This window comes from Filicampus tigris, chromosome 11 (genome assembly GCF_054856515.1).
Source record: "Filicampus tigris isolate MCC_2025a chromosome 11, RoL_Ftig_1.0, whole genome shotgun sequence".
Taxonomy (NCBI): domain Eukaryota; kingdom Metazoa; phylum Chordata; class Actinopteri; order Syngnathiformes; family Syngnathidae; genus Filicampus; species Filicampus tigris.
Genome location: NC_141227.1, coordinates 6,692,464 through 6,705,000, shown reverse-complemented (window position 1 = coordinate 6,705,000; position 12,537 = coordinate 6,692,464). Strand labels below are relative to the sequence as shown.

Genomic DNA, 12,537 nt, shown 5'->3' with positions numbered 1-12,537 from the left:
ACACACCCACACACACACACACACACACACACACACACACACACACACGCACACACGCACCCCCGCACACCCCCGCTCCACACATACACACACAAAAAGGACTTGTCTCAAATTTGCCATGAAATGTCTTGATGACCTCCAGGACTTTTTGAGAAACATACTGTCGACTGAAGAGACAAAAGTGTAATTTACAGCACTTAACAGAAAAAAAATATGTTGAGAGTTAAACACCTTGCCAGCATGTCACAGCGTGATGGTCTGGGGGTGCTTTGATACTTCTGGATGATTTGCTCTAATTAATGGAACAATTAATTCTACTAGGTATGGACCTACTTTGGATCGTATGGATACAATTTCCATGTATACCGCAGTTTAAAAGTCAACGATTCCATCAGCGATATGAGGTGTTATTTTTTTTCTTCGAGTCATCAGTGCAAGCAGAGTATCATGACATGGTTGGGGTATAATGTTGGAGTGTGTGTTATTCTCGAGATATGACAGTAGGTCACACACACTGCAGGTAGGCCTGGGTCTGAAACTGACCGCCTGCCACTATCATACCGTCAGAATCTGACATTGGCCCATTCCTAGCTCAAATGCTCATGGGTTATAAATCAGGGCAACGACCCAAATTATACCAGCAACCCCATTTCAGAGTGGCAAAAGAAAAGAAAGAAAAATTTAAGGAGTGGTCATGTCAAAGTCCAGACTTAAATCCAACTGATATGCTGTGGTATGAAATCGGCAATTCATGCCAGAAAAGCCTCCAATATGACTGAAATAATTAATAGTTAATAGTTAAAATAATCTTGCGAAGATAAGTGGACCAAATTCCTCCACAGCGATGCAAAAGACTCAAAACCAGTCATCACAAATGTTTGATTTAAGTTAGGCTGCAAATATTTTTACACATGGGGTCGGACAGGTTTGGATGTTGTTCCTCTTACAAAATGAAATGATCAAAATCCTTTAGAAAGTGCATTTTATAGTTAATCGGGTTTGTGGGATATTAAAAAGTGTTTGATTTTCGAAAACCTTAATGTATGATAATATGCTAATTCTAATATCAGAAATGGAGCAAATAGTTTGTGACGGCACCGTACATCGGAATGAGATCGGTGTCTAACATTTTGCTTCAATCACTTGCATGGGAAAGTTAAAGGCATGGTGAATAGCTCCCAATTTCTTTTGCAAAACAGGAAAGATCCAGTTATCAGAGACACCGTGTTACTCGAAGGTCGATGGTTGGCCAGAGGACACAATAAGTGTACTGTGCAAGCATGGGCCATGATGATTTACTTCACATGGCTGATTTTAGTTGAGTGTTTTTTCCCGGCCACAACGCACAAGTTCAGAGTCATGCGTTTTTCCATGACGTCAGTCGGCAGCAGCACAGAGCTGGCATGCAGGCCAGCCTGAATCACCCAGGCCGCACCTCACTCTCTCTCTTTATGCTTTTCTCGTGCATTCTCTCTCTCTCCCCCGCTATGTAAACAGGAGATGTTATGCCTCCCTCTAAGATGTGTAAGCTTGCCCCACAATGTAACACGTGTAACCAGTGCAAGCATACACTGACTTTGTAAGCAGAACGTCACATCAAAATGTATGTGGACCTCTCTACGTATGCCCACTTCAACCGCTGCAAACATTCGAACGATCGCCCCAAACATCTTCTTCTCTATAGGTGCTCACTAAGCTTCGATGAGGAATCTGATTTATGGTTATAAAATTCAATATATTGGGGTGACCGTTCCGACAATTTCAGAGGTTGAAGTGGGCATACGTATAGATATCCACATGAATTTTGGTGACGATTGTTCAGTTTTCTGACATTACACATGTTTTATGACTGTCCTGTCTTGTAGTTTTTCCCAGAGAGATACGAACAAATAACCACTAGAGGGAACCTCACCATCTTTAATCAGCTGGAGTGCCTTGCATTCATTGAATTGAGGCCAATTTTTTGGTGAGTCTTATGCATCTACTGGAGACTGTTTTTCAACTTACTATATCCTTAAAAGTCAACATTTTTGAGTAAAGAAACATTTTCAATTAACACTGATTTGTTCTCTAGCCACTTGATGTTTGCAACAAACCAGCCTGCATCGAAATTGCCCCAAAATTCAGCGAGTTATTTTTTTATTCATTGTTATATTTTTTTAAAGTGTGCACATGCCTAAGTCCCAATAGAAATAAGTAAAGTTCCCACGAGTCAGGCGAACGCTCTCTTCAGGTTCAGGTTTCCTTCCGGTTCATACAACATGCGGCAAATGAAAATATCCAAAGTACATGAAACAGCCAAATTACCCGTCATCTGCTTTTTCCATTTTACTTCGGAATCGGCTTGCTACTTGTCATTTTCAGAGAATATAATACACGACATGAGGTGTTTTGGTTTTTTGTGTTTTTTGATAAATAAATTTGATAAATTGTATACTCTAATCTCAGCCATTGGGTTGTTCAAGACTCACAAGTTGCTGTGATTACAAGGAGGTCTTTTATTTGCAAGCGTCAGTTTTGGACACGGATTGTTTGTTAGAAATCTCCTTATGTGCAAATTTGGTCAGTTTGATATTTTATACTCTATACTCGTATTGTACCAAGCATTTTTAGCCAGCAAAAATGACTTGGTAAAATCATTTTTAAGAACTGGTATTTGAGTGGGGAAAAAATACAGCTGTGTTAAAAGTGGCGCTTCGCTTAGCGTTTCGGTGCCGCCGCACAAATAAAGAGACACAAACAAACTCCTGCGGGCATTGAACTCCTCGCGAAAAAACAAGATAAACATTGCATTGCCTGTACTTATTTTCCCTACATGGTCGAGAGACAGGGCGGGCCGGACGGACAGACGGAGAAAGTCTGGGCATACTGAATTCTGTCACAAATTCAAAGATCTACAAGTCAAAATTTTTGACACATTTCAAATACTTCCCTTGATGTTAAACATTTGTGAATTATTTTGCGACAAGCGTTTTTGTTCTCAGTTGGTTACCTTCGACGAGGCACTGTTTGCATAGCAAAGTACAAGCACAAACAGCCACACAGTTGCATTCCATGATAGCGATTAAATGAACTCTGTTGTTGGCATGTACTGTACCTTCGCTGAAAAGTACACGATGAAGCTAGCTTGACAGGTAACAATTACTGCATATATGTATATATTCTATGCAGTCAGCAATATAAGATTACTGTAATGATTGTAAAGAGAATGTTCCATGTATTGGAAAAGGCAATCCCTCCACCCTGCAGAGATGTGTAAAAGACAAAAACAGAACTAATCTGTGATCTACTATGCAGTCCTCGTTAAAGTAAAGTCAGAAACATTGTCTAACCGTGTCAATATGCTTTAACACACATTATTTCCCTGTGGCAATATTTGGACATGTGAGATGGTATTTTAGTATACACTTAAGGCAAAATAGAGTGACGTCAATCAAGCATTGTGTGTTCAAGCTGAGTCAGACCATAACCAATGGGGACCTCGTCCTTGGTCTACGTTTTGTTTGCGATCCAAACTTGTACATATAATTGGGGGAAACATAAATGAACAGCAACTAAAGAAAAAGTGCAGGCTCTATTTTTTTTTGTATTTATTTTTTTGAGTTATGGCGGATGATTATGCAACAACTGAAAAAAGGTGGACATTTCTGAGACATTAAGGAATTTCAAATTGTGTATGTTGAGGGTTGGGGGATGGCATTTGTCTCCGAATATACTTTTGTTTTGTTTTTACACTACATATTGGAATCATGGAGAACACGTTTTTCACAGCACCTAGGTACTGGAATTTTCTATACAATGACAAATTTGGGTAGTTTACTTGTATCCATTTAGAATACCCCTCCTCAGTTTTATATGATTATTTTTTTTTGCAAAAAAATTTGTTATTCCTGAGAAATTACATTAAACCCTTGAGAAGTCCAATATAATTAGTTTTCCACATTCTATAACCATACCGAACTGTTGCTTGTTGTTGAAGCTACTAAAGTCTTGCAAACAAGTTCAAAACAACCAAACGAAAGCCCCCAAAATAATCGCAGAAGCTTCTGGGTGCACAAGTTAAGTGTTTAAACTGATAATGGAAACATATCAGTGTGACTGGATTTTATTGGGCACAGACAAATAATCCTCCAGCATAGCAACCCTACTGTTCCACAATGCTGTTTACATAGACACAGCTTTGGTCAAAAAACAGTATATCCAGTTTTGTGTGAGTGTCTGTGTTTGTGTGTGTGTGTGTGTGGGTGTGTGTGTGGGGGTGTGTGTGCGTGTGTGTGTGTGTGTGGGGGGGGGGGGGGTGCGTGGGTGTGTGTGCGTGGGTGTGCATGCGTGCGCCTGTGCGTGCGTGTCACAACAGCGACTCCGTGATTTGGCCTCGGAAGTTCCCATTCGGTGACAGCTCCTTTTAGGACATTTGCTATATTCACCCGGACTCCAAAACACCGTCAAAAAAATAAAATAGATCTCGTGCTGTGCAGGGACGAGAAATCTCGTGGCGTTCTAATCCCGCGAGATCTCGTAGCACGAGAACTCATCTCATCCCTAATATATATATATATATATATATATATATATATATATATATATATATATATATATATGTATATATATATATATATATATATACACGTATATGTATATATATATATATATATACACGTATATGTATATATATATATATATATATATATATATATATATGTGTATATATATATATATATATATATATGTGTATATATATATATATATATATATATATGTGTATATATATCTATATATAGATATATAGATATATATACACATATATATATATATATATATACACACACACCGTATTGTCCGGACTTCAAGCCGATTGGCTGATGTTACGTCTGTTCTGTTGTTTCAATATGAAATGCTATTGTTGATTTAGCACGTTGTGTGTTAGATTGGATGACTTTATGAACATAAAACAAGACAGGTGCATATGAAGAATGTAGTAGAACAATAGATGGTGGAGTCTGGTGGACATTAGCTGACAAACTGGAGCGGAAGTCGGCAGCGAAATGAAGATAAGCACTGTTTATTTTCTCTTGGTTCTCTTCTGTTTTAATCAGCAACGTTGCTGCAGTGTTAAAAGGCACTGTTAGGAAAGAATCTGCTCAAGCAACAAATTAAACTGCACTAATAAACTAACCACCAGAGGGTGCTGGAACTGCACAAATGGAAAACAACTTGGGCTTTTAAACAGATTTGCTGCTATTAATATCGTGACATGACGACAACGATAAATAATGGCAATCTTAATCTCATGTTAAATGGGTCAGCACACACCTGCCACTATTCAAAATACCTCTGATTAACCCCAAATGAATTCCATATGCTCTAGTAGGCTTTTACTGACATTATTTTGCTTTCTAGCAGAAGTCTGAAGGTTTTGTGCTAAGGCCTGAGTTTCCAGATGAAGAAAAACAGCCCCAAAGCATGATGCTACCACCCGCACGCTCCACTGGTTGGTTTCATCGAACTATAACAAAAGCTCCCAAACACTTGTGGGAAAATGTGTTTTTATGGTTCAATATAACCAAGGTTGACCGTTTTGGCTGTAATTCAAAAAGGTACGATTGAAGCAAACACCACCATGATCATCACCAAAAGAACACAATACCTACAGCGAAGCAGTGTTGTGGCAGTGTCCCAGGTTTGGGCTGTTTTTTCTTCATCTGGAACTAGGGCCTTAGGCAAAGTGGAACAAATTATGAACAGTTTGGAATAGCAGTCAGTGGTCGCATAAAACCCCCATTCTTCTCATAGAAAGCAAAATAAAGTCAGAAACTGTATACTAGAACATTTGACATTTATTTGGGGTTAATCAAAGGCACTTTAATCCATTAAGGCCGGGAGCGCATAACCGTGTTCCCACCACTAGAGCCGGGAATGCTGTTGCGTCTTTCTACCCTTAAAGCCTGGAGAGCGTATACGTCATTTTCTTTTTATCCAATTCTCGGTCTCTTAACTAATGAAATGCATCAGAATATACACGTGACGGTGTCATGAGCGCACGGAGGATGTTCTGGAATTCTTTCAAGTCATAATGGCGGACATTGTCGATCGCGGGAGCTCTGAAATGAGTAGCAGCAGTGATATAGACGATGGGCTTGTGGACTTTGAACCAGTAGAAACAGTCGAACGTGATATATGGTTAAGATCTATGTTTTGTAGACAATGACAATATTGACGTCTTTGTGACAGAATAGAGGATGGTAATTACCACTCGATTTTTTAAAATTAAAAATAGTGCTTCTCTGCACTGACACTTTATTTTTACATCTTCGATTGAAACGGTAAAGATGAATAAACTCGGGCCTGTGTGAAAGCCACATGTCTAAGCTCTCAAATTCTTTTGGAAATGTTCTATCTGCTACATGGCTGAGATATTAATTATTTTGTAGGTGTTGAATTAGTGGAAAAACTTCAGGTCTTTAAGGGTAATTCCAAAGACGACTTTAGGTTTGGGGAGCTGTTGAGTCAGGCGCTTTAGGCTTTAATGGGTTAAATGGTGGCAGGGGAGCACTGACTCCCATTTAACATGAGTTTGAATGTGAAGTGTTGAATTCGATCACAGCCACGTCACAGTTGTACGAGGGTACAAACACTTTTACAATCATATTATATCACCTTTTTTTTTATTCCACTCTCGAAGATTTTTTTAATTGAATTTTGCAGGTTATAGATGACTTGAAATGGTAGAAAAGGTTTTTAAATGATTATATTGGTCTCATTTTTCTATATCACAAAAGAATGGTCAATTGAACAGGCGTGTGTAGACTTTTTACATCCAATGTACATTGTGAGATGCTAGATTTCAATTTGTCTCGCATCCGTAACTCGAGTGGAAAGAGTTATGGTTAGTCAAAAGCTTGTATGCGTATAATGTGGTATGATATGAACATGACTGAGCATGAACTCTTCTTGCTGACTAATAATTCATTAAATGCGGTGTCAAAGCAGATAATAATGGAAAATTCGCTTACATACTGCACAATAGCATTTCTGGAGGGCCTGCTCACCTATTCAGTGTGAATAACACAACCAAATACACCTTTTGTGAGTTGCCTATTTATAAAAAATGTGTCTGTGACAAAGTCATTGTGAAAGAGAGAGGACTGTTCCCACAACACAACAGGGCAATTTTAGACAGAATCAAAACTGAGGGTGTTCGGTGCATTATAGTCATAATTCTTGATCCTTGGGGTATCACAGACATGTTATAAAGACTCCTGGGAACTGTTTGAAATTTTGGAAAACATATTGGATCATAATGTGACCTTTTAAATATTTTAAATATCTAGCTATATGCAGGTGTGTGTCATTAAAACATGTTTCATTACCTTTTCTTAACAGGAGCATATGTCCTACCTTTACTCCCAAATAGGGGTGGGTGAAAAAAAAAAAATCTCAATATTTTTTTTTAAAACTCGATAACGATAATTTGACGATACTCTTCAAAAAATATTTTAAATCTGCACGTGAATCACAGACCGATTGTGGATAGACAGCGTTTGTGAACAACATCTCTTTTAAATTGCTAAATACAGCTTCTGCAAAACAATGATATTCTACGACAATATTTAACAATAAAAAACAAAAAATGATGTATAGACTTACATTGATTTTGGGGAATATTTATGTCATTTAAATGTCTCTGCTGTTATTCCATAATGATATGACATTTTGAGCTGCAGTAAGTTCTGGTGTACCACTGCCAACTACTAGAGCAATCAGAATGAGAAAAAGGCGTTAACTACAGCAATCAGAATGAGAAAAAATGTATTTGGTATGTGACATGTGATGAAGTGTCACCCAGCGAGAGAAAAAATGATGTCGTCATGACAACACCCATTCTCATACATTGGCCAACGTATTCAGAATAAAGTTGAATAACAAAACTGCAATTTACCGAAAAGGGCATGTTCCCACTCATTCATGGCTGTGATATGTAGACTTGTGACTTTATTCATGTTTGGGTGTATGCTGGCGTCGCAATACAAAACCGTCGTAGTTTGTGCAACATGTCTCGGGAGTACAGGCTAGTTATGAATGATGCGGACTACAAGCGTGTAAACTGAATGTTAACCGATCATCCAGGATGTCACGTTTGACTTGCTCGCTAAAGTACTCAGTGTGTGCGTGTGCGTGCATGAGTGCGTGCATGCGTTTATATTTGTTGGTTCGTCTCGGCGACTGTTTTCTGAGTGTGTGTGTGTGTGTGTGTGTGTTTAAGATTTTGTTTAGCGTGCTTGCGCGGTCGCCAAGTTTTCCTCGTAATCCATATGGCTCGTGGTGCAACAGAATTGCTCTTAACGGTGATCGTTTTGGCACATCTAACAATGTTATTCCCATCGACGTCAGTCTTGTCAACTCCAAACCATTTACAGACTACAAACGGCGTGGACTCGCGCCTCGCTCTGAATCCTCGCTCGACACTCCTCCATGAAATGAGGAGGAAACAGCTCCGCTGTAGAACAGACCGAGTCACGTGACCGGGTTCTGCCCGCTGATTCGGCGAATGATTATCACTTCCTCCTCCTCTGCCGTCAATGCACACTGATTTTTCAGCATTTCCTCATACTTTGCGGCTGTCGGCAACTCGCTTTTCGAGGCAGTATTAATACTCGATAATGTAAAATTACACATCGTGAAAGCAAGATTGACGATGATATCGATAACGATATGTATCGCCCACCTCTACTCCCAACAAAGCTCAACTCAAAGTTGTATGGGTTGGGGCCTTTAATTTGTGGTGAAAGTCACGATGTATTTCTTATGACAAACCGAGATGTTTACATTTATGCTTATTATTTCCAAAATTCCCCATCTTAACTTCACATGGAAAATTACCAGATATGTTGCACCCCTTTGAAATTGTATGGAATTATATCATTACACCATTATGTACACAGAGCTATCTTAAACAGGGTGTATAACTGAGGCTAAATATTTCAGAAGCAGTTAATTGTTCCATGCCAAACCTAAACATAATTTTTTTGTTAGACAAATGCTAACATGGTCAAGGCCCGACATACGTACCTGGTAAAACTCCCTCAGCCATGTTTTCTGTAGATTTTCAGGCTGCAAGGACAAGAAACAAACCGTTACTCAAGTTGAAAATACCACCATCCACGCACTGACGTTAGCTATTTTAGGCACATCATGCACTTTCCTACTTCCGGAAATCCGCCGTAGCAAAACTGCTGTGTAGTGATTTGCTGGCATGCTTTTATTTTGAAGGCCGGGAAGGGTGAAGGAGGGGAAGTGTGGAAAATAAGTAACTTGTTGAATGCTTGCAGACTTGTTGTCTGTTGGACCCAAATAATTATAAAATACGACAAAACCAACCCCAGGGCTTGCAATGGAACTGGAATTAGTACACGCAGCTGGGTAAGTATGTGAGTAAGTGGTGCGTTTGAAGCGTGTCCACAGTGGGTTTGAATATTAAGTTAGCCAGCTAATTGACTTTAAATAAACCTCTTCAGTTAGCATCTCTCCCGCACGGGCATCATGTACGTTATTTTTTTTAAAAATCTTTTGGGGGGGCGGAATGGGGCGGGGGCCGACAATGTTTATGAATATGGCCGGGGGGTCGCGGCCGGAAGGGTACCCAGGTCAAGGGTGGAGGGTCGCGGCCAGACGGGCAAAAAAGGGTCAAGTGCCCAGCTCTGCTATTTTCTAATTGGGAAAAACGAAGCAGGATGAAAAGTGTAATAAAAAGCCAAGGGCTCAATCTAAAGATTTTTTTTTCCATTCTATTTGTGTAGGACCGCTTTTGACAGGAAACAAATTTGTTGGTGCAAAGTGTGGAAAAAAAGCAACACAAGATGTGCAGTTACTGACATCGTTCATGGTCACTACTCAAGTTAAGCCATCAAGCCTCCTCCTGCCATCTATTTTACCTTATTTTGCTATGCTTGTATCAGTTCCATCCCCTCTCTCCTCCACTTTAAAAGGCTATTCTGAGAACTGGACTTCATTTCCACTGTGCTACGGGAAAAGAGACAGGGCCATGGGCTGTCTACTGTACCATTTAAGGAGAGTTCTCCCTCTGTCGATAACTAGCTCTGACGAGCGGCAGTTGTGTATACATGCATGCGTGCGTTTATGTGTGCGTGTAGGCATGTCTATGCTCTCTTGCTAACTATAACAGTTAACAAGGTAGTGGCCACGTGCTTGGACTCAGTGGCCGTGTTCTATGAAACTGTAATAATTGATATCCAACTGTCTATTCTCTTCATTCCATAACATTTTCCTTGGCTGCATTGCATCCAGTACTTATATATTAATGAAATGTTTGTCAAATCAGATTTCAGCCTCACTGCTTTGCCATGTCAATTTAATCCGACTAGTTTCTTCGGAATCAGAAGTACTTACCAATTTAACTAAAAAAACATATAAGCAATGAGACTGTTTCCTTCAACCAATCAGATTTCAAACATGTCCTTTCAGAGCCAAGGAACTATCCTTAATGTCGATATTCCAGTATAATGCACACCAAAGATACAGTATGCCAGATCATAGAAACGAGTTCAGTTTAACTGTTGATTATTTGCTTGTGTCAACAAACCAATGTGCTCAAGTGCTCAACATTCTAATGTTCTGACAGGATACACAGCTGTATTTTCTCCCAGGTCCTAAGCAAAAACTAAATAATTAAAATAAGAGGTTTACCACTTCATCCAAAAGACCTTCTTCAGTTTTTACTGTTAGGTGGAGAAGTCGCCAAATTTAACTGCAGTACTTGTGTTCATGTTGTTTGCTAAGTGACTGGCTTGCATAGAGATGTAGTAATTGGCTGATTGGATAAAAGTTGAAATTCTTAACAAATAGGTTCAACCATCCCAACCTGGATGAGAACAAATCTAAACAGGTGTCTTGTATTGTACTGCACCTACTTAAGTTAAAGTGAATCCATCTTAAATAATACTAAAAATAAATGAGGATAATAGTAAAAAAAAAAAAGGTTGATTCTTGATGTTACAGTTGATGTTTGTAACAAAGATATTTTGAAACTTACAAAATGTACACTGAGTACATATGTGCATGTCAAATTAAACAGGATCAACCTGTCAAGCTATATTCGAGTTAATGATGAGGACAACAACAGTTTTAGTTAGGTTTCCAAGATATCTTGAAAAGCACACCGTAGTGTATTATGTCAAATGCCCCTTGAGTAGTAGAATGATCAAACTATGCCTGTCAGTGGCACAAACTTAATACTGAAACAAGTATGAGCATGACGCAAGATGGCAAGTCATCAAACCCGAATGATCATTTTAGGTGTGCGGATTGCTATTTGGTGCCACCTTTGAAGTGCACCGCCGTGGATGACGCAAGACATCAGAATGTCACATGAAACCGGATCAATTCAGCACGAATCACTGGATCTCAAGTATGTGCATTTCTTTTTTTCCCTGGTTTGCAGCTTTTTTTGATACTTACAACCAGCCTTAAGAAGGGCTATAGAGCAGAATATGAATGTGGGGAGTAGAGGTGGGAAAAATAATCAATTCTTTCAGGGTCATGATGCAGATCTAAATATGGATTAATACATTTCAATCACTGAATTATTAAATAACGTAGTGCTGGTGCAATGGAAGAAATTGAACACAGAAATACATACGTGCAGTGCCTGTTGAATGGTCAATCAGGACCATAAATTTGCAAGTGCAAATAAGTAATAGGGCCATGCCATATCACAACAACAGTACCCCAACCCTACTGCATTGATTTAATAAGCATACATTCAACAAAAAATGTTAAAATTAAAATTAAAATTAATCAGATTGGATCATGAGGTGCCGAGAGACTCCCGTCTCTATTCAAGGGTAAAACCGAACATAACACAGGCAAGCTCTACCTTAGTAAATGCAGCTTCACATCGTATTCCTAAAATATTGACATTTTCAGGGGTAGTATCTACAGACTTAGCAAATCTGTTTGTGTGTGCTGTGCATGCACCATCAACCCAGCTTCAGCCTGATCCGACAGCACATACTGTAGGTCTATATAAGGACATGAGCACTGGACCTTGTCATTAGTCACATGAGCAGAGCAAGAGAAATACAGGGCAAAACGAAGACAGAGACACAGTCATAAAAATGTTAAAACAAGAAAATGGTCACCAGAATTACCAGATCACAACTGCTTTCACTTGTAAAGTGCCTTCGAATATCACACGGATGCATGTCAGTACTCGTTAACGGTATGGTGCATGCAGATAGCTTTTTGGTTGTTGATTTTTGCTTACGGTAAGCAGCATCATATTTCAAGCAGGTTTCAATTGATTTATCATGTCTTTTTTTTTTTTTTTAAGTGCACTCTGTTTCCAAATGTTTGCGGATATAACAATATTTCTGCAAATTCATAACACACCTTGCAAGAATCCAAAATGCAACTCAGAGGATGACTATAGTGTGAGGCTTAAAAGTGTCCTAGAGCATCTGTGGACTATACAGCATGATAGATCAAGTCCACATGAAGTCAAGCGTGGAAAAAAAAAAA

The 12,537-nt window shown here is 39.1% G+C and overlaps 1 protein-coding gene across 2 annotated transcripts in view; it reads right to left on the bottom strand.

Annotated features, from left to right (window-relative positions):
• Positions 1–12,537, bottom strand: part of inpp5a (inositol polyphosphate-5-phosphatase A) — a 166,941-nt gene that overhangs the window by 130,275 nt on the left and 24,129 nt on the right. For both annotated transcript variants that reach the window (XM_086045492.1, XM_086045491.1), the window contains exon 2: positions 9,070–9,111. In XM_086045492.1, coding sequence (XP_085901618.1) covers positions 9,070–9,111 — 42 coding nt within the window. The remainder of the gene's footprint in view (positions 1–9,069; positions 9,112–12,537) is intronic.